Here is a 23,594-nt window from a genome sequence, read left to right as displayed (position 1 = left end):
TCATTAGTTAACATGATGTCACAATCAAATGACATCACTGATGTCCCTACTACTTGTTGTTAGTAGGACTCAGGATATTGGTTATTACTGTTTATAATAGAATCTCACCCACTTGTCTTCATATTTCAAAGAAATCAACACTTGATACAACTTTAAAACTCCTTTGAAAGCATCGGAGGTGTATGATATTTCCCACTTGGGTTGATGTATTTGATAACAAAGGACTCTCAGGTAAGGTTCTCTGTGTCCACCGTGAAACTGGAGACTTGCCCAGTGTTGTTTTGACTTACTCAATGTGTATTTGAATACCATTTAAAGCTGGGGTCAGGTTGCTGGTAAAGAGACATATTAGGTTATGATGGTGGATGAGAAACACTTTGCGCTGAAGTCCGTCCAGAACACAAAAAACTTCAAGGAGAATCTCACAGGGATTGTTTTGTACTCAATCCTAATGTTTTAACAATGCTTCAGTTATTTTGGTATTTGTCAATATTAAGTGATTTAGATCCCTATTGTCAGGATAAAGTTCAGTGAAATCGTCCAATCCATTTAATGTCTATCCCATTGAATCCCTGAGGAGGATTCACAAGACGTACATGCTAAATCAGGTAACCTACACTGTGGAAGGCCTGTCGTAGATTAAGTGATCAAATTTCAGGAGCACATGGGCAATTCGTCAATGCTTTTACCATCACTTTATTTTGGTAAGGTAGTTCAGAATTTGATTTCCAGTGGGATTTTACAATCATATTAGCTATTTACTTTGGCCATGCATGTTTATTTTGTTTTTCATCTTGAATAATGTGATATTGAGATTGACTGATGGGTTTTGTTTTAGATTCTACTCTAGAATGATGAATGTCTTTGTGAATTGGCATTGAAAATAACTATTAACTCTAAACAACTGCTGCCTATGGAAATAACAATCAGATGGATGACTCCTAAAGTTGAATGTTTACTTGGGAAACTGAATATTTTCAAAATAAGAATGTTTAGTTTATTTTTTCTTTGACAGGTGTAAATTGGAATGAATTAAAGTCATGTATTTACCATGAAAACTGATCGATGTCAAATCTTGACCTTGCACATGTGTGCAGGTATGTACACACCTGAGATTTACCTGTGTCCCTCATTAACACTCACCTGACTTGCCCAAACTTTGTATCTGCTCTGTTGACATTTGTGTCTTGTCCCGACAGGTGGACCGAGTGTCGACAAACTTCTGTCCGGAGATCAGATTCTCAGGATTAATGGAGAAGATGTGCGTAAGGCTCCGCGAGAAAAAGTCATAGAACTTGTCAGGTGAGTTCAGTTTTATAATTTTCATGGATATTTGTAATTTGTTATAAATATACTTTGTTGGACTTTGCTTATTTTTGTTTAACATTGTTTTTGTTCCTCGAATGACAACTGGTAACTTGCAGTCATTGTCGAGTACAGGATTGAATGCAATATCGTGTTGTCTTTAAAATCTAATTACTTTAAGTTGGGTATATGAAATTCCAAAGAAACGGTCAGGCTCACAATATCATATTGTAACATATAGCTCTGAAATAGTGGAAACTTTCTAAATGTCAACAGAAGGCAAAATGTTGTTAATATGGCAGAATTTCTGCATGCCATATTTTCTCAAATTAAGGCCAGTGCTATGTACTTGGTTGTCTTACTTATGAATGTGTCATGTCGCCCTATACTGTTATCTCCCAGTTAGCCATATTTTAAATCTGGTTTGTGGATCTGCTTTTAAAAAATACTGAGTTAAGGGAAAAAATTAATTTTGCTAGAAATACTCTTATCTTCACCAATCCTAGTAAACAATAAGCGAATAGATAGATATACAAAGAAAACAATAGAGATATCAATCCTCCTTTTATTTTTAAATGCAAGTAAAAACCCTATGCAGTGCACAGAGAATAGATGCCTTGTGTCTTCCCATTTAGTCACAGTTTGTCAAGGACAAGGGGCAGTGGGGTAGCCTAGTGGTTAAAGCGTTGGCTCGTCACACCGAAGACCCGGGTTCGATTCCCCAATGTGTTAAGCCCATTTCTGGTGTCCCCCGCCGTGATATTGCTGGAATATTGCTAAAAGCGGCGTAAAACTAAACTCAGTCAGTCAGTCAGTGTAAAGGACAAAGTCCAGGTACATGTACCTGTCAGATTTTAACCCACCATTGGCAAACTGGTTATATTTCCTGAAAATTCCATAAACCAGCAAAAATGAAACTATATCTGATTATTTGATGTTTCCAAATTCATGATCTGTTTGATTGGCATTTAGAAGTTGGTGACTAACTCACTCTTGCTTGACAACGGTATAAGAATCCATACCGAAACGTCACATCATATATAATAAAAGAAGTTGTTATCCATAAACCATCTTACTTTCTTCCAAATTCATATTTGACTAAATTTGAAAAATGATAATCTTTGAAGCAAGTTTTATCAAGGACAAGTTCCTCTAAACAAATATATCTAATTTTTAGCCAAGTCTACCTTGGCATTACAGTAAAATTTGAAAAAAATTGTTTCTATTGGATTCATGAAGCGAACACAACTCTTCAAATATGACTGAATTCTTAAAGTTGCCCAATTAACTTGTGCAGTGAGACAATAATAGAGGATGTCTACATGTGAGTTGACTCATGTCTGTGGAGGGTTAATTGGTCAATCAATGTTATCATTGCCATGGTTGGATGAAGGAAATCATCAATGCCTGATGAAGTGTAAGATGCAGATCATTAGCATGAGAATCACTCTGACGAGAACGTTGTTCAGATTTCCCTTCATGTGTCCACATAACTTGGTGAGCTTTGTGTACCACAGCACCAGCAAGTCAGAACCACTCACGTTATAATGATCTAGTATTGATTGCTTGCAACAAACTGATTATAACCAGTGACCAGAGATAAACTCCCAATTTATTCCTGACACTTATCATGTACACAGGAAGCTCTCATTGAGCCAGTGATGAGATGCCCTATTTGGGGATAGGTGGTTAATATCCTGATTTACATAATTCCAACAAATATGTCCATCTAACACTTTCTTCCCAGTGGTCTTCCCAAGCACTATCTGTAGGAGTTATCTCCCCTTCTCATTGAACCAGTGATGTGTTGCCCTATTTCGGAGACAGTAGCTAAGATCCCAATCTACATTATTCCAGTGATATTGATGCAGATCCCAGCTTAGTATAGCCTTACCCAGTGGTTGATGTCATGAACAAACATCCACCTATTCACACATTAGGTCCACAAACATTTTACTTTCACCAGTTGTAGCTAAAGTACATAGGAACCCATTCCCAGCGGACCCTGGAAATTTTGAAATTTTGAAATGTTATTTATAAAGATTTGACAGACTCTTCACGGAAGAACTCTTTTCCAATAACCTTTGAGGCTTTTATATTCTCAGTATGATGAAGCAAACCATTCAAAGCAGCATATATCTGATTACTGTACCTGAAATACTGAATAGTTCAAAATGGAATATGATAGAAGCAATGCTTTTATATCATTGTGATTAATTTCCTGTCATTTCCCAGCATCTTGGCATCTACTTCAGGGGAGAAAGTTTTCTGTGTTGGGTTTCTTCTGTCGAGGTCAAAATTTCTTAATCATGATGGTAATGAAATGAAACTCAATTACTTTAGAAATCTTTAGCTGGTCAGAGTGCGCTCTGGATTTCCCTGACTTGATCTTCAATGGAGGCAGGGGGCGGTGGGGTAGCCTAGTGGTTAAAGTGTCCGCTCGTCACGCTGATGACCCGGGTTCGATTCCCCACATGGGTACAATGTGTGAAGCCCATTTCTGATGTCCCCCGCCGTGATATTGCTGGATTATTGCTAAAAGTGGCGTAAAACCATACTCACTCACTAACTCACTCCAATGGAGGCATCAGAGTACACAATTGTGCTTTAATGCACCTGGTCTTTGCACTATATTCAATTGCTTGTACCACACAGAAATTCCTAGGCAGAATATGTCCTCAGTCCTTTAGTCTGGCCAATATTGTTTGTTAATCCTACATTTCTGACATTTCGACATGAAAAACCCTCTGGATCTCTCTTCTTTTGACTGAGTGTCAATTTGGCTTGAATGAACTCGAGTCGCTCATTCTTGTAACTGTTTCATGGTCTTGTCATTATCATTGTTGCTCATTCTGACTGCCTCTGTGGTCCAGTGGCTGTAACATCTGCATGGAGAGCAGGCATGTCTTAGGAAAAGTCATTAATAGGTGGTTGTTGTTGTCTCCCTGCCTGGTGCCAGGCATTGTGAGTGAGTGAGTGAGTATGTTTTTACGCCGCTTTTAGGAATGTTCCAGCAATATCACGGCGGGGAACACCAGAAATGGGCTTCACTCATTGTACCCATTTCGGGAATCGAACCCGGGTCTTCAGGGTGACGAGCAAGCACTTTAACCATTAGGCTACCCCACCACCCCTCAGGCATTAAGAGGATCCAAAGATTGGTCAACTGAGAAGCTGAGTAGAGTATTCATTTTTTAACTGCGATCGGCTGGCACCATGAATAATGGCAATACTCTGGACTAGCACAAGCAGACACTCATACATATACACACATGCACATGCAATACAGAACATTCAATAAAACCACAGTCACACACGCACATGCACTCGCATGCTCACAAACGTCCCCCAGGTACAATAATTCTGGACTTCTGAAAGTGGCAGAAAGTTTTGGTAGCTCAGGTAACTCTTGCTAGTTGACCTGTCAGTGGGATTTCATGACCCCAATCCTTCTTTAATGGAAAATGTCTTGTTTTTTAACAAACATTTCACATATCCATTTGTTGATTCTTTTATGCTTTGAGATGAAAGGCAAGATGTAATTAGTGATGTTGCATTGTGGGAGGTGTTTTCAGTATTGATTTTTGACTAGGCAGTAACTTGTCAAACGGTTGTTTCCTGTAGGATAAAAAATATAAAAAAAATTCTATGATCAAATTGAAATGGGATCTGTCCATTCTAATCAAGTTGTTTTTATCAGCCTGCATTGAATTTCATGTTTTTCGACATTCCAGTTAATATGATATGCAGCGACAGAGCTGACAAAAGGTTCCTTAATAGTAACTGTAACTTTCATATGTGTTTTTGGATATTACAGTAAACTGTCAACTCTACCGACAAACAAAATAAATCTGTTCACAATGGAATCATAAACCTTGAAGATTAACAATGGCCTACAATACCTGCTTTGCAAATGTCAGTTATTTTAGATTCTATTTGAAGTTGCGAAAGACTTGAGCATATTGATTCTACAATGCCACATTGTAAAAAAGAACATTTTTACTTGTTTTGTTTGTGTAGTCTCTTTGATCACAGACTACTGTCATCAACTCAAGTGTAAGAAACGGGTACTTAGTGCTTTTAAATCGACTTTGAACGGCTTTTAAAATATCATAGTGTGTCAGATCAATGTAAACAGATTGGGAAAGAGTGGCACAAGTCATAAATATGACCACTCTAGTGAACAGCTTTGAGCATGGGTTGTTGACAGATCTCATGGAAGGAAATGTTTTGTACACAAAGTGGGATGCTGTTCTGAATATGTTGAACACTGAAGCAACGTATACAGGTAACCATAGTAACTATGTTATTGACGTCATATGAGACCCGAGCAGGGATGAGTCAGCAAACCTTTTTGGGTTTACATGCACCAGACATGAAGCTCACAGGTCACAGTGGCAGAGCAGAACAGCTGCTGATTGTAGATTAATTGTGGTTTATATGTTTTCAAACTGATTTAAAAAATCAAACATTGACATCCAGACCTTTCAATCTTTGTCACCAGACTAAAAATGTCAGTTTGTGTAACACCCAGTCTTCAAATCTTCAGTTGTAAGGATTAAAACAGCAATGCAGAATTTGCAATTTTATGATTTACGTCTTGCAGTGCATGTAGGGCATGAAGTATTGCGTCTGGTTGAAACCCGATTAAAGTTATTATTATCTGTAAGGCTTTTAGCTAATATTCCGCTGGCATAATCCGTATCTCAGCACAGATTAGCATATCTGGCGTGGCACATCCAGGAAGCTTTAAACATGCACACAGACATCGGTCATCCAATTTGAAAGATAACCAAATACATTCATCAGGGAATTGTATCAGATCTGGTCTGGTAGTGTCAAGAAGGTTGAGCATCGTGGCAGGAAGCTTGTGGTGTGTGTGACCAAGTGCATCTTTCAGTCGGAGTGGATGTTTGATTGTAGTATCATGATTGAAGGTTGAGCATCATGGCAGGAAGCTTGTGGTGTGTGTGACTTTCAAGCCGGTTGGATGTTTGATTGTAGTATCATGATTGAAGGTTGAGCATCGTGGCAGGAAGCTTGTGGTGGTGTGTGATTGACCAAGTCGTCTTTCGGATGTTTCTTTCAGTCGGAGTGGATGTTTGATTGTAGTATCATGATTGAAGGTTGAGCATCGTGGCAGGAAGCTTGTCGGAGTGGATGTGTGTAGTGACCAAGTTGAGTCTTTCAGTCTTATTGTGTGTGACCAAGTGTTTGCATGTGTTTGTAGTATCATGATTGAAGGTTGAGCATCGTGGCAGAGAGCTTTTGTGATGTGTGTGACCAAGTGAGTCTTTCAGAAGCTTGGAGTGGATGTTTGATTGTAGTATCATGATTGAAGGTTGAGCAGGCAGGAAGCTTGTGGTGTGTGTGCAGGAAGCTTGTGATGTTTGATTGTAGTATCATGATTGAAGGTTCGCATCTTTCAGTCGGAGTGTATGTTTGATTGTAGTATCATGATTGAAGGTTGAGCATCGTGGCAGGAAGCTTGTGGTGTGTGTGACCAAGTGCATCTTTCAGTCGGAGTGTTTGTTTGATTGTAGTATCATGATTGAAGGTTGAGCATCGTGGCAGGAAGCTTGTGGTGTGGGTGACCAAGTGCATCTTTCAGTCGGAGTGGGTTTTAGACCTATCCTGGTAGTGTCATGACTGAAGGTTAAACAAAGAAAGACACACTGCTTTCATTATATAAGGTCCTGTCAAACCAGACTTACCACAGTGTTCTTTGAGTAATTGTATTAAAAAAGGGGTCCCACCACCCTTTACCCTCCTTGCTCTTTTTCCTGCTCTAAATAAGGGAGTTCATCCAGTTGTTTCAAGGTTTTTGCTTTGAGAAGGATATGCCGACAACTGTAGACAACAAAAATGGCCCCCGTAAAATCATCTCACTTAAACCATATATAACCAAGAGTGCATGCGTCAACATATATTTGATTTGAATTGTACATTTCTATAAATAAGATAATGTTCCTTCCTGTTTGAGGCCTCCAACACCTCAGGCTGCCCAGTAATTCCAGCTCTAGTGGCATGATGTCATGCCTGGTGTTGGAGCCTGCAGCTACCACAAACTGTGCCAGAAAGTTTCCAGACAAACATGCCCTAGCTCTGTTTTATGGTCATAGCTTGCTCCCGGCTGAGAAACATGCAGGGACTCCATCTTCAGTCCAAATGCAATAGAGCTTAGCTTGGTAATTATAGACTTTTTTCCCCTTTCGTATTACCGACGGCTAGGTGGCAGGAAATGATGCCCGGTCTGCCAATTTAGTTGACATTTTACGCAGACCAATATAAGTCATAACGTCATATTTGTCACTGGAAGCTTGGGTTGTGAGCTGCATGATCCCTGTCAGATCATTTTTTGTGGCTGGTGTTGAAGAGTTGATACGCTGAGACCATCGAGTTTTGAGAATGCTGTTAGTTTGGCACAGTTGGGTGTCACTTTACAACCTAATGTTCACTGAACAAACTTGGGGGATGTGTTGAATTGTTTCCAGGCAAACTTTGAATTTTCTTTTTGTCTCACCCAGTAATCCACTAGTTGTGTCAGGATCAGTAGAACAGTAATTTTATCATGGTTGACTGTAGGATATCTAGTCAGGATCCGTAAAACAGTAATTTTATCGTGGTTGACTGTAGGATATCTAGTCAGGCTCAGTAAAACAGTAGTTTTATCATGGTTGACTGTAGGATATTTAGTCATTATCAGTAAAACAGTAGTTATGTCATGGTTGACTGTAGGATATCTCATGAGGGTCAGTAAAACAGTAGTTATGTCATGGTTGACTGTAGGATATCTAGTCAGGATCCGTAAAACAGTAATTTTATCGTGGTTGACTGTAGGATATCTAGTCAGGATCAGTAAAACAGTAGTTTTATCATGGTTGACTGTAGGATATTTAGTCATTATCAGTAAAACAGTAGTTATGTCATGGTTGACTGTAGGATATCTAGTCAGGATCAGTAAAACAGTAGTTTTATCATGGTTGACTGTAGGATATCTAGTCAGGGTCAGTAAAACAATAGTTTTATCATGGTTGACTGTAGGATATCTAGTCAGGGTCAGTAAAACAATAGTTTTATCATGGTTGACTGTAGGATATCTAGTCAGGGTCAGTAAAACAGTAGTTTTATCATGGTTGACTGTAGGATATCTAGTCAGGGTCAGTAAAACAGTAGTTTTATCATGGTTGACTGTAGGATATCTCATCAGGGTCAGTAAAACAGTAGTTTTATCATGGTTGACTGTAGGATATCTAGTCATAATCAGTAAAACAGTAGTTTTATCATGGTTGACTGTAGGATATCTTGTCAGGGTCAGTAAAACAGTAGTTTTATCATGGTTGACTGTAGGATATCTTGTCAGGGTCAGTAAAACAGTAGTTTTATCATGGTTGACTGAAGGATATCTTGTCAGGATCAGTAAAACAGTAGTTTTATCATGGTTGACTGTAGGATATCTAGTCATTATCAGTAAAACAGTAGTTTTATCGTGGTTGACTGTAGGATATCTTGTCACGATCAGTAAAACAGTAGTTTTATCATGGTTGACTGTAGGATATCTTGTCAGGGTCAGTAAAACAGTAGTTATGTCATGGTTGACTGTAGGATATCTAGTCAGGATCAGTAAAACAGTAGATTTTATCATGGTTGACTGTAGGATATCTTGTCAGGGTCAGTAAAACAGTAGTTTTATCATGGTTGACTGTAGGATATCTAGTCAGGGTCAGTAAAACAGTAGTTTTATCATGGTTGACTGTAGGATATCTAGTCAGGGTCAGTAAAACAGTAGTTTTATCATGGTTGACTGTAGGATATCTAGTCATAATCAGTAAAACAGTAGTTTTATCATGGTTGACTGTAGGATATCTAGTCATAATCAGTAAAACAAACAGTATTTTTTGTCATGGTTGACTGTAGGATATCTAGTCATAATCAGTAAAACAGTATGGTTGACTGTGATATCATGGTTAGATGTCTGTTGACTGTAGGATATCTTGTCAGGGTCAGTAAAACAGTAGTTTTATCATGGTTGACTGTAGGATATCTAGTCATAATCAGTAAAACAGTAGTTATGTCATGGTTGACTGTAGGATATCTCATGAGGGTCAGTAAAACAGTAGTTATGTCATGGTTGACTGTAGGATATCTTGTCACGATCAGTAAAACAGTAGTTATGTCATGGTTGACTGTAGGATATCTAGTCATAATCAGTAAAACAGTAGTTTTATCATGGTTGACTGTAGGATATCTCATGAGGGTCAGTAAAACAGTAGTTATGTCATGGTTGACTGTAGGATATCTCATGAGGGTCAGTAAAACAGTAGTTATGTCATGGTTGACTGTAGGATATCTAGTCAGGATCAGTAAAACAGTAGTTTTATCATGGTTGACTGTAGGATATCTTGTCACGATCAGTAAAACAATAGTTTTATCATGGTTGACTTTAGGATATCTTGTCAGGGTCAGTAAAACAGTAGTTTTATCATGGTTGACTAGGATATCTTATCAGGATCCGTAAAACTGTAGTTTTATCATGGTTGACTGTAGGATATCTTGTCAGGGTCAGTAAAACAGTAGTTATGTCATGGTTGACTAGGATATCTAGTCAGGATCAGTAAAACAGTAATTTTATCATGGTTGACTGTAGGATATCTTGTCAGGGTCAGTAAAACAATAGTTTTATCATGGTTGACTGTAGGATATCTTGTCAGGGTCAGTAAAACAATAGTTTTATCATGGTTGACTGTAGGATATTTAGTCAGAATCAGTAATACAGTAGTTACGTCATGGTTTTCTGTAGGATATCTCATCAGGATCAGTAATACCAGGGGTGGAAATAACCCATTGCCCGACGCCCGAGTCCAGTGTTTTTTTCTGTCGGGCAAGCAAATTTGTATATCACACTGTACTAGTGTCCAGTTGACTTTCCAATATTAATTATGTTGTTTATTTAAAAAATCAACAAGAAAACGGCAGGTATGGTGGAAAAAGTATTAGGGCAGGTGATTTTACATGTGCCACTGTACCGGAGTACACTAGCAATTTTAAAGTTATTTCCACCCCTGAATACAGTAGTTGTTACATGGCTAAATGTGGACTATCAAGTCATCTCAACATACAGAATGCAGGGTGTACTGGCAGCCTGGTCTTCAACAGTCCCCACTGTGTAACTTATCTCAGGCTGATTTCTTGACATACACTTTGACTGATATTGATGTATGAGGAATAAATTGAATTTGTAGATTCTTGGAATCAAATTCTTTTAAATTCTGTCCCCAAACTCTGTTGTTATCTTGTAGGCATTAGGAGATCAGACCAGAAGCCATGTGAGACCTTGCCATGAGACTGTTGTCCCAACAAACAGTGATGGATTAAAACTAAATTCAATTTGTAGAATGATGACCATCACATATCTCAAGCCCATAAATCAGTTTAGCTCAAATGTGAAATCTAACATGTTATAACTGGGATTGCACTTTCTCAGTAAAGTACAGATTCTAGTACTTTGGGTTTTGAGTCCCATCTGGGATTTGAACCCACACCCTCAGAATCAGGCACCTAATCTCAACCTCTGATTGCACACAAAGTCAGCAACCTAACCCACTTAGCCACTGTGGTGCTTCTCAACATCACTTCAAGCTTTGTTCCCAATAAGAAACTGACAATATTACTTTCCTGATCCACACCCAAATCATTAACTTGTAATGTGTTGATCCTGTCTGTCACCTCTCATCTCTCCTTTTCATCACGTCTTGTTTTCCATAATGTTTTTACCATAGCTTTAATAACATCAACCCAAAACAGCCTATTTCCAGTCATTGAACCATTTTGCATACTTTTAACTTCATGTTAATCAAATGACTGACTTCATGATGGTTTTACGGTTCCCAATTGCGCTGATCGATGCTCATGCTGTTGATTACTGGATTGTCTGGTCCAGACTCGATTATTTACAGACCGCCGCCATATAGCTGGAATATTGCTGAGTGCGGCGTAAAACTAAACTCACTCACTCATGATGGTTTCAGTTCTTTTGTTGTTAACATTTTTCCTCTTAAGACAATGGTACGTAATAGATATGTAATGATTTGTCCAGAAGATACATTAACATGGTATGGTGAGCATGTACAATATTCTGCTAACATACAGATCACATCATTCAGTCACCAAACTTTACATTCATTTACAGAACCTCAGTATCAGCATTGATGTTTCTCTGTTACTTAATTACAAAAGCTGGAATTTTTGTAGGACCTCAATAGAGTCGATGCCCTCTAAACCGGCAGCACTCCAATCCGGCATGCTCTCAATATCGGCACTAGAATTTGGTCCAGGTAGAAGCTAGTTAATTTATGATCATGTACACGCCCTCTAATCCGGCGTGTCAGTGTATTCCGTATTATGGCACAACAAAGGCCGCCCAATTGACTGTGTGTACAGTAATTCACACTCTCTAAACCGGCAGCCGGTATCTCAGCCTATTTCTGGCCCTAGTTTGTAAGAGAAAGCTATTCAGTTTGCTTCATAATTAAATGTCAACAAGTTTAAGGCATCAGATGGTTGGCTGGCACGTTGGAAGACACGATATGACATCAAACAGTTCAGTGTGAGCGGAGAAAGTGCCAGTGTAGGTCATAGTGATGTTGACAAGAATATGATGACTATCAACACATTGTTCAGTCGTATTTTACGACACACGGAAGATTCTCAGGTTGAAAAGGGAAAAGTTCTCTATACCGGCACGCCCTCTATACCAGCATTTTTTGCCGGTCCCAACGCATGCCGGTTTAGAGGGCTTCCACTGTAGTTTGCTGTGTTTAATTTAAGAAAGAAGTTCTAATTAAATCAAAGCCACAGCCTTTCATGTTAAGCTACACCTTAAAAACACTAAGCAAAACTGTTCTGAAAACACAAGTAAACAATTTTCGACATGTAGTTTGCTTCGGTTTAATGGTGTTGAGTAAACCACGAGAAGTGGAGTGACGATGGTGTTGAGTAAACCACGAGAAGTGGAGTGACGATGGTGTTGAGTAAACCACGAGAAGTGGAGTGACGATGGTGTTGAGTAAACCACGAGAAGTGGAGTGACGATGGTGTTGAGTAAACCACGATGGTGAGTAAACCACTGGAAGTGGAGTGACGATGGTGTTGAGTAAACCACGAGAAGTGGAGTGACAATGACAACTATAGCATGGAGATGACCAACAGATTTGATTGATTTCAGTTTCTGTAATGTAGCTGGGGTATGCTTTATCATGTATGACATATCGAACAAACATACCAGGATGCAAGTCCACAAACATAGATCATAGATCATCATATTTAGGTCATAGGTCATCAGAAAGGGTCACAGATCATCATTACAGAGTTGTTCTGTTGACTGTGCTGAATGGATTATGATGACTTGGTGGCAGCATAACTCTCAACAGGAAATGATTCTGAAGAATTGGTATCTTCGGACATTGTGCACATTCTTTTGTTGAGATTGTCAACTTTACTTCATAAGATTATTGACTACTTTGATTTTAGGTTTTGCAAATGTGAAAAAACACTCTCAATTTTCTTTTCTTATGTTTATAAGTTCTGTAGGTATATTCAGTCTTATTAATACATTATTACTTTTAGGATGCAGGTATATCTGAGGGGATAGAAACAGCAAAATTAATAGTCAGATGCTATATTCTGGAGCTGGTTGATATGTATAATTATACCATTGTCATTATATGTCATATCATCACAGCTGTACAACTGCTGAATATAGGTGTTCTGTAAGTGTTTGAAAACACAGTACTCCACACATAAAATGAGTTCAGATATTCCACAACAGAAAGACATTTCCAATCAGGCAAGTACTGATGTGATTTGTATGAAATTAGTATGCAGAATTTATCTGTGTAATCATGTAAAAGAAAAAACAATAATTTGACAGACGAGTATGATTTTGGCAGTCATATAGCATGAAGTGTGCTGGATTAGGAAGGAGTCGTCACGTAATGCTAGAACAGCTCACTTCACTAGATTCCAGTGAGGAAAATATCTTCAGGCAGATCTCAGCTTCCTCTTACTTGGCCATGATTGCCTTCGAATCTGAGATCTAGGTATTGATTTCCCTTAGCTTTCCTCTGTCCCTGTCCTTCCTCGTGCAGATTACATGCTTTTCAAGATTTTTGCAAAATATTCCATCTTGAAATTTGCTTTTTGTGAAAGGACAAGTGATTTGTTAACTGATGGAAAAGATTATACCTGTAAGATGAACAGGACTTTGTTCAACAGAGGTCAACATTGAACTAGTTTTCAGGAAATCACTTTCCTTTCTGTCAGTAATGGAGGTCACTGTATCAATATGAATAGGAAGAGGTCAATGTTTCATCTCCTGTCTTGGGGGGCCTTTTGTAACAGTAACAAAATTGACGTAATATTAATGATCAACAGTAATAGTCTTCAGAAGTTCTAACAGTTCCTGGAAGATACTATTACCCTGTAAACTTGTACCATCTTCCTCCAGCATCAGGACATTATTTTGAAGGCTGTGAAATATTATCATGAAAGAGACAATTAAGATTATATCCATAGTTTACTTAACACACGTCGTTTTGTTAAGTGTGATAGACATTCTTATCATACAAGTTGGTGTTAGATATTTGAATGAAATAGTCATTTGAACTGTATAGGTCTTCATGGATTACGATTTTCTGCGAAAAGTTAATTAATGATCACTATCACTTCAGAATTTCGCGAGATTTAAACCACAATCTTTAGGGATTCTAATTGGTCTCAGTAAGCCAATACTGGAGTGACTGATAGCATGTCAACATGATGCAGTTGGTGTCATGATATTGGTGTCTGTGCCAATCCCAGATAGCATTCGGACGTTGGCCCAATGTTGGCAATGTTGGCAAAACCAGTGCCAACATTGGGCCAACATCTGAATGCTATCTGGGATGTTGTCAGTCACGGGCTTGTCTGGTCCACACTCGAGTATTTACAGGCCACTCTGATATATATCTGAGTTATTGATGACAGCAGTCTTGCTCTTCTGGTTAATAAAAACACAAGTTCCTTTGTAGAAGGTGGAATAGAAATGGAGAATTATGATGGTAGCTATGTTGAGGTTACCGGCATTAATGACAATAACAAATATTCACATGTGAATATAAACATTATGGCACATTAAGATGTTTGAAGCATTTTATTTTCAAGTGTTGAGTTACAACTCAATGTATTCTTCAAACATTTTGTTGTCTGTACCTTCATTGCAATACAAATTCTGATAAAAGTAACCCAAGTTATTTTTTACCACTTCAAGGCGACAAGCACCATTTTCAGCTGATTAACTTGGCAAAGCTCTCTTAATTTCTTCAGAAAAGAAGATAGTTGTGGTATTGACAATAAAAGATACAAATAACAGCCAGATAACAACACTTCTTCATGAGTGTTGAAACCTTACCATTTTCATGATCCCTTTTGAACAAATGATGCTACGCTACATGTCCAATTGCCTTACTTGCAAGAGATTTAATCTTGGGGAAAGTTTTTGTTTCCTACACAGTCTTCAGATCTCTCTGTTCATTTCTGTTATTGTACGTCTTGTAAAAATATAGCCCTCGGGTAATTACATGCAGTTGAGAAAATCCAATGTATGGTCTTGGAAAATGGTGTAAGAAGTTTGTTCAATAATGCATGTATATCAAAGCTGCGATTTCATGATCAGCAATGACACATACAGGCTGTAAAAGTCCCGATGCAGCAAGAATAGTTTGTGTTCTTTAGAAACATTTATTGTATTAGTTAAACCCTTTTTGTGAGTGTGATGTTCATCGGGTTATTTGTGGCCTTTTCTACAATAATAAAAGCTCAATGATGTCTTTGAGTGATGAGCATTTTACGTCACATTTCAAATATAACTAATAGATTGGATATTTTTGTGATTTGTTAAACGATGCTTGCACCACATATTTACAGTAATTGTATAGACTATGTCTTAAACATTTGTATGTTTTAGGTATTATTTTATTCAGCAAAGTGAAGGATGTTTTCATTTTGGCTAATACCTGACTCAATAGCAATGATGATTGATTGATCCTGTATTAATGCTGACAAACGAACTAATGAACAAACAGTGTTGTATAATGATTACACAAGTAACAATACAAGATGTTTTACCACCATATGCCATGTTATCAATCATCAGCACCAAACATAGGGGAATAACAGCTGTAATGCCCCTGCTTCTAGCCAATGTAAGAGGTGTCAGACTCCATTGTCATGATCAAACAGTGTTCTACATTTTGACAGAGGCTTGTTGAAATGTCCTGGGCCATGTTAGGATTGTTTGTTGTAATTAGTTTCTTCTTTTTCCAGAGCCTGTAAACAAGCCATCACTCTGACTGTGTGTCAGCCGTACTCGGATAATGTAAGTATTTATTCTGTTAACTTCAACCAACAACAAAAGTTCCGTTTGGAATTTCTGGCTTTGCCATTTTTTTTCAGACAGAACCTGCTAAGGGAATTATGAGCATCCTGTGTTGATTTTCTATATCCTTGTGTCTGTTTGCAAAGACAAGTCCAAATTGGGTGCAACATATATTTAATTGAGTAAATATCGGCTGTGAAGAAGGCTGTCATTTATTATCTTTGTTCTTTATATGTTTTTTAGACTTTATGAAATGTTTGAATAGATGTGTAAACAGAAACTGAACAATATTTAATGATATTTTTATGTTGATTTAGTTTTACATTTAAGATTGTAAATCTGTTGATAAATGGCCATTATTGTAATTTGTTTGTAGAATTGGGAAATGTTTATTTTCACTACAGATTCAACATTATGTTGTTAGATTTGTGTGCAGAACTTTCAAAATCATTCAGTTATGTTACGCTGTTTGCAGATTCTTTCTTTGCTTCGTAATTATTGATGCATTTCAAGCTCCTGCAGTATTGTGTGTCATGTACAATAGGGAATTCCAGTGTAAGTAGCAAAGTCTTAAAGTCAAATTTAAAAATCTTCCAACTCAAATTTGATTGAGTTCAGTCTAATTCCCAATGAAAGCAAAAAGTTTGCAAGTGGCAGAAGTTACACAGATTTAGCAAATATAGCTTTCCATATAAGCCGTATTGATTTTACGTGTGTATATGGGACTGCGTGGCTGGTGGAGGATCGCTCCTCATCATTACCCTCTTTATTTTCAGTCGTCACGGAAGTCAGCTCTACTCACTGCGGCCAAGAAAGCCAAGTTAAAAAATAATCCCTCTCGAGTTCGCTTTGCCGATTCCGTCATGGTAAACGGAGCTCCTGTTCTTACAGTAAGTGGGGTGACATAAGTCACTGTATGAGCTCTGGTAGAAATATAAGGCCTATGGATAAGTGTTGTCATGACTCATCTTTCAGTGTCAATTTCCCATCTTTCTTAATTGTACAAAATTAAAATGTTCTGGAATTAAAACTCACTGAAATATTTTGTATTAGTCCTCACATGACCAAGAAAAAAATGTGACTCGTGTCAAATGTCTCTAGCAAAGCTCATGTCCTATACACAATGACCCGTGAAGGTCTGGGTTAGAATTGGTCTTCAGCAACCAATGCTTGTTGTAAGAGGCGACAGGGCGGTGGGGTAACCTAGTGGTTAAAGTGTTGGCTCGTCACGCCGAAGACCCGGGTTCAAATCCCCACATGGGTACAATGTGTGAAGCCCATTTCTGGTGTCCCCGCTGTGATGTTGCTGGAATATTGCTAAAAGCGGCGTAAAACCAAACTCAGTCGGTCAGTGTAAGAGGCGACTAACGGAATCGGGTGGTCGGGCTCGCTGACTTGGTTGACACATGTCATCGTATCCCAGTTGTGTATATCGATGCTCATGCTGTTGATCTCTGGATTGTCTGGTTTCCAGACTTGATTTTTTTCAGACCACTGCCATTAGCTGGAATATTGCTGAGTGCAGCATAAAACTGAACTCACTCACTCACATTCAATGCATTACATCCTTTACACCGGACATAAGTGATAGATTATGTCTTTTACAGAAAGATCAGGTCATGAATACCTTTTTAGAAAACCTATGAAAGGACTGATAAGAATCAAGTTTTATGTCAACTGAAGCAGCTGAGTAAGGACAAGCTAAGTTGAAGGAAATATTTTTTAAATGTTTAAAGTAAAAAATAGCTTGTTATTATCCCCCCCGCGCATTTAGCAGGAAGCGGGGGATATAGTATTTGGCTCCGTCCGTCCGTCCGTCCGTCCATACGTACGTACGAATTGGAATATCTTAAGAACTGTTCTCTAGATTCTTTTCATGTTTGGTACCTAGGTTCATCACAGTATAAGAAAGGTCCAAGTCAAGGTCACATGGGGACTTTCACGTTTTACCTGCATGTTAAGCTATCTCAAGAACCGTTCACTGGATTTTCTTCAGACTTTCAAGACTTCCCTTAAATGTTTTTCAATAAGCACTTTCTTTAGTACTATTTTTGCATATTTCATACACTATGACATCGTGTCAAGGTCAAAGTCAGTCTTGAAAATATGTGTGTGTTTGAACACCTAAAGAGCAAGATATCAAGAGAGGTTGACTGGTCATGTTTTTGTAGACATTTAACTTAAACTTTCATTACTTTATAAGTTTGATTTGATAATTTGCAGCGGGGGATTATGTCACCTTAGTGACAATGCTTGTTAAAGATTATTCTACAGTAAATCTTTGTAATGAGTTTGAGCAGGTTCAGAGAAAAATCAAGAAAGATTATAATGATTCAATAAAGTGCTCGAGGCAAGTCATCCCATTCTCTTCAAAACTGAATTAGCTGTTCATGAATGAAAAAGCACTGAATTGAGAAACCTGGAACTGCAAAGGCTGTGAGGTCTCCATTGTATCGATAGCAACTAGTTCACACTGGTATTGTAGGGGCTTCAGGTCCATCAGCTGGTCCAAGACTAGTTATGTTCAGCAAGGACAACTGACATTGCATTGTGTACATCACCTTTTCAGTGGGAGGTTGCAAATCACATTTTTGTGGAATAGTGAAAATGAAAAGAACCTCTTCTTATCCTTATTTCAGTTGTAGGTAGTGAGTTAATGTTGTTGTATGCCTCAACCAGCAATATTCTAGCTATGTCATGCCTTAACCGCCTCCGTGGTATAGTGGTTAGAGCGTCCGCCTGGAGAGCGGAAGGTCGCGGGTTCGAGCCCTGACCGCGTCATACCAAAAGATGTTAAAATATGGTACTTGTTGGTCCCTGCCTGGCGCTCGGCATTAATGGGTACAACAAGGACTGGTCGGCTCGGAGTCAGTATAATGTGTCTGAGTGGGGGTATTGGGGAGTATGCAATACAGCAATGCTTCAGTTGCAGATTCTCTCAGTAGTCTCTATGGACATGAATAGTGTCAGTGAGAACAGGTTTACTTTCTTTAGCAATATTGTGGCAATATCTCCAGGAAATGGCTTCACAACTTTTACCCTTGTGGGAAATAGAAGCAAGGCCATTTGTGTTGAGTGAACATTCAACCACAAGGGGGCGGTGGGGTAGCCCAGTGGTTAAAGCGTTGGCTCGTCACGCCGAAGACCCGGGTTCGAATCCCCACAGGGTTACAATGTGTGAAGCCTATTTCTGGTGTTCTCCGCCGTGATGTTGCTGGAATATTGCTAACAGCGGCGTAAAACCAAACTCAGTCAGTCAGTTCAACCACAAGGCTACCCCACCTCCCCCTGGACATGAATGGAGTATGTGGTATCTGTTTGACCAGTGACTATATAGCTGAACATGTTTTCCTTGTGGATTAGATTTGGCTCTCAGTACATTATTCTGAAGGAAGAGGGGCATTGGGAAGACAGAAAACTTTCAGTTGAGGCTTGGGAAAACAGTAACTGGAAATTGACATGAGAATGATAGACTACGGATCAATATATTCAGTATAGTTTCAATTAATGTATTACAGACAACATGTCAAAGATTGTAACCAGTTGCAGTGTTTGCCCATGGAGTAAAGATGCCAAGATTGTTGAATTCTCTACACGTTTTAGTGTGTGAGGGCTATTTGTGGTGTCTCCTGGACATTGCTGAAACCAGCATAAAACAATTCTCAAAGTTTCTATTCTCTCATAAAAATATTGTCACCAATGTGTCAACTGTTTTGGCCTTTTCCAGAATCTCCCCTTTTGATATAAGAGCAAGGGTTGGGAAGAAGTAGCCTAGCTAGGCCAGAATCTCCCCCTTTTGATATAAGAGCAAGGGGTGGGAAGAAGTAGCCTAGCTAGGCCAGAATCTCCCCTTTTGATATAAGAGCAAGGTTTGGGAAGAAGTAGCCTAGCTAGGCCAGAATCTCCCCCTTTTGATATAAGAGCAAGGTTTGGGAAGAAGTAGCCTAGCTAGGCCAGAATCTCCCCCTTTTGATATAAGAGCAAGGGTGGGGAAGAAGTAGCCTAGCTAGTCCAGAATTTCCCCTTTTGATATAAGAGCAAGGGTGGGGAAGAAGTAGCCTAGCTAGGCCAGAATTCCCCCCTTTTGATATAAGAGCAAGGGTGGGGAAGAAGTAGCCTATCTAGTCCAGAATTTCCCCCTTTTGATATAAGAGCAAGGGTGGGGAAGAAGTAGCCTAGCTAGGCCAGAATCTCCCCTTTTGATATAAGAGCAAGGGTGGGGAAGAAGTAGCCTAGCTAGGCCAGAATCTCCCCCTTTTGATATAAGAGCAAGGGTGGGGAAGAAGTAGCCTAGCTAGGCCAGAATCTCCCCTTTGATATAAGAGCAAGGGTGGGGAAGAAGTAGCCTAGCTAGTCCAGAATTTCCCCTTTTGATATAAGAGCAAGGGTGGGGAAGAAGTAGCCTAGCTAGGCCAGAATCTCCCCCTTTTGATATAAGAGCAAGGGTTGGGGAAGAAGTAGCCTAGCTAGGCCAGAATCTCCCCCTTTTGATATAAGAGCAAGGTTTGGGAAGAAGTAGCCTAGCTAGGCCAGAATTTCCCCCTTTTGATATAAGAGCAAGGGTGGGGAAGAAGTAGCCTAGCTAGTCCAGAATTTCCCCCTTTTGATATAAAAAACAATGGTGGGGAAGAAGTAGCCAAGGGAGGCCAGAATCTCCCCCTTTTGATATGAGAACAAGGGTGGGGAAGAAGTGACCTAGCTAGTCCAGAATCTGCCCACATTTCATAGAATACAGAACAAAATATCCTAGTTTAAACAAGAATATCCTAGGACAAGACCTCCCCAGGGAAAGTTTGGCCTAGGCCAGATTCTCCCAGGGAAAGTTTAGACCGGGGAAGAAATGGCCTGCTACACCGGGTCTTGAACATGACGAGAAAACACTTTAACCACTAGGCTACCTACCACCAAGTCGTGCTCATGCTATCAATCACTGGTTGGCCTCAACAGTTTGATTATATGTGACCCAATTTACTCACTCATTCCACACATGACACTGTTTGTGCCTGTCTGCACAAATTGGGTATATTTGATTAGTCAGTATGAAATGCATCTGTCTGAAAAGATCAATATTCATTCAAAGAATGCCTGAGTATTATTTAAAGTATCAAATGAAGACTTGAGAGCTCTGTGATGTTGGTAAAAATTATGTTCAAAGGAATACTTAAAATACAACTTTTTCATGAGTGTCACTTCAAGCTATAAATCTGTTCTATTTTCTTGTCGTCTCCATTTCCATATATCTGTAGCAAAGGGGACCACCGCCAGACAAATTTGTCATGTTAAAGATTTAACTAGTTGCAAGGTTTCTGTCTTTCTTGCAGCCGTCCGCCCAGGAAAGCTATGTGCCTTTCATGCCCAATGTTCTGAAAGTCTTTCTGGAGAATGGGCAAACCAAGTCTTTCAAGTACGACAACAAAACAACAGTAAAGGTGAGATACATGTCTGCATCCATCTTCTTGGGAGTTTTTACGACATCTGGCAGCTATTTTTGATGTTCTGAAGTCATTTCTGCTAAATGTGGACAATCACGGTCCATTCTCTTTGTACAATTTGAGTCTATTCCAGGCAGTTGTGTTAAAGGTACACAAAAAGAACAATGACGTCTTCTCAGATATTTGTGTCTCATTTGAAGTGATATTACTGGATTCCATTCTTGGTTTTATTCAATGTCTACAGCGTGATGAATGTCTTCTTTGTAAACATTGAACAGCCACTGAGACACATTCAACAGACATTTTGATCATCCTTGATTTTTCAGGGGTATTAAATTTCCATTCTATTAGTATAAAAACCTTAGATTGTTGAATTCATTTGGAACCTGATTCAAAATAGCCAGTAGAAATTGCTGTCTAATCAAATTACTCCTGTGGGGGAGAAGCCGTCCATGTGAAGTTAGTGGTAGGAGTTTTGGAGGTGGTGACGTCACTTCCAGAATGAAGTTGTCCTATTGTAAGTGGGTCCATGGTATGTATCAAAATAAATTACTTAGCAGTTTATAAGGAATTAGGTGTAGCTGTGCACCAGCCTAAACCTTCCCTTGGCCTGTTTTACTGGGGACAATGTTGCCTTGGCTAAAACTTCCACCTCATCCTGAAAGGGTTTCCGATTTAGTGAAGATAATGGTGGGGAAGGTTCAGCCTAGGCCCCCCATCACCCCATTCCCCCACCCTACTGGCCTTGATCAACCAATACATATATACTTGTCATAAGAGTGAGTGAGAGTTTAGTTTTACACTGCTTTTAGCAATAATTAAGCAATGTCACAGCAGGGGAAACAGAAATGGGCTTAACACATTGAACCCATGTGGGGAATCGAACCCGGGTCTCCAGCATGACGAGCGAACGCTTTACCCACCACTTGTGATAAGAGGCAGCTATGGTGGTCTGACTCTGTGATGCATGTCATCATATCCCAAATGTGTAGATCGATACCATGATGTCAATCACTGGATTGTGTAGTCCAGACTTACCTACAAGCCGCCATCATGTAGCTGAAATATTGATGGCTGCAGTGTTTAACAACAATAAACAAACAAACTTAACATGCCGATAATGAACTGCCACATCCATCTGTGTGTTACTAAAAGCATATAAGCCCCTTTCTATTGGCATTAACTCCATGTGATCATTTTGTGTCACAGGCTTTCAATCTCAGTCTGTATCACTGAGGATATTCAATGGACAAACATTTGCCAAATTCTGTTTTCAAAAGTACTTCACGGTTCCATTATGGGGAAGTGACGAGGCAATCTTTAAATGATTGTCTGTGAGATGAGTGTTTGACAGGGATAAGCCCCTTGGGATCGCGCCACCAGAGCCCTGTAAGTGGGTTTAATGGTTGCGTGCACATACTGCCATGTGATGGATAGCCCGGATTGATTAACACTGTGACAGAACCACACACAGTGAAAGCAGCATTTTCAGAAATGATCCCAGTCATTTCCACTCAAGTCTATCATTACAGATTTGATTTGTGGAAGGAGAAAAAGAGGGAGATTTGTGAGAACCGTGGCTTGATTCCTTGTGGACATTTTCCAGTGGGAGACAGTAGATGTGTGTATATAGACTGTGGGTGAGACTACAGCTCAGGGCAGGGTATGTCAGTGGCAAAGAATAAACAACATGCTTACTACCACGAGGAGAGTTCTATGGATATACAACTTCTTTAATTTGCTTGAAAACGGTGTTAGTAGCTACACCGAAACGTCGCTCATATTATATTAAAGAAGTTGTATATCCATAGAACTCTCCTCGTTGTTCATCACACCAACTTCTAAATGCCACTCAAACAAGTTAACATGCTTACTAGAGATGGAAGTTAGACTTAAGTCTGATTCTCTTAAGTGCCAATAACTTTTCCAAGTTGTGTCACAGATTTTGGTTGGCTTTGAGCCTTATCTTAGTCAAGGTACTCTTAAAAAAATGAGTTAACGTTCATGAACATTTTTAGTTTTCCTATTTAAGACTAGAAACAAAATTTCCTCCCAATAGTCATGACCCCTGACATGATTGTCCACGCACACACACACACACACACACACACACACACACACTCACACACCACTCAGAGACCTATATCTACTATTGTGTTAACATTGTAGTAGAAGAGATCTACATAAATACTTCAAGTTATGAATGTTCAACACAACTGAAAAAAAACTTAGCATGCACCGACCAAGTTATATGAAAAATGAATAATATGGAAACATGAATTTGCCATATCAATACTTAGTCTTAATCAATTTTTCTGTTAATTTAAGATTTATAGGTGTAGGGACATCTGATCCATTTATTCTCCTAAAACCAGACTGTTTCCTAGATGTCATGTTGCTGATCACACAGAAACAGTTCTATGGCTATCCATCATTTTTTACAC

General features: G+C 39.1%; 1 protein-coding gene across 1 annotated transcript in view; it reads left to right on the top strand.

Moving 5' to 3' along the window:
* Positions 1-23,594, top strand: part of LOC124262878 — a 237,732-nt gene that overhangs the window by 169,762 nt on the left and 44,376 nt on the right. The window contains exons 5-8 of the mRNA XM_046697461.1: positions 1,200-1,302; positions 15,667-15,718; positions 16,495-16,608; positions 21,040-21,147. Coding sequence (XP_046553417.1) covers positions 1,200-1,302; positions 15,667-15,718; positions 16,495-16,608; positions 21,040-21,147 — 377 coding nt within the window. The remainder of the gene's footprint in view (positions 1-1,199; positions 1,303-15,666; positions 15,719-16,494; positions 16,609-21,039; positions 21,148-23,594) is intronic.

The sequence above is a fragment of the Haliotis rubra genome, unplaced genomic scaffold (genome assembly GCF_003918875.1).
Source record: "Haliotis rubra isolate DU_JTF1 unplaced genomic scaffold, ASM391887v1 Scf86, whole genome shotgun sequence".
Classification (NCBI taxonomy): domain Eukaryota; kingdom Metazoa; phylum Mollusca; class Gastropoda; order Lepetellida; family Haliotidae; genus Haliotis; species Haliotis rubra.
Note: the sequence above shows the minus strand (reverse complement) of the source record. Positions and strands in the feature narration are given on the sequence as shown.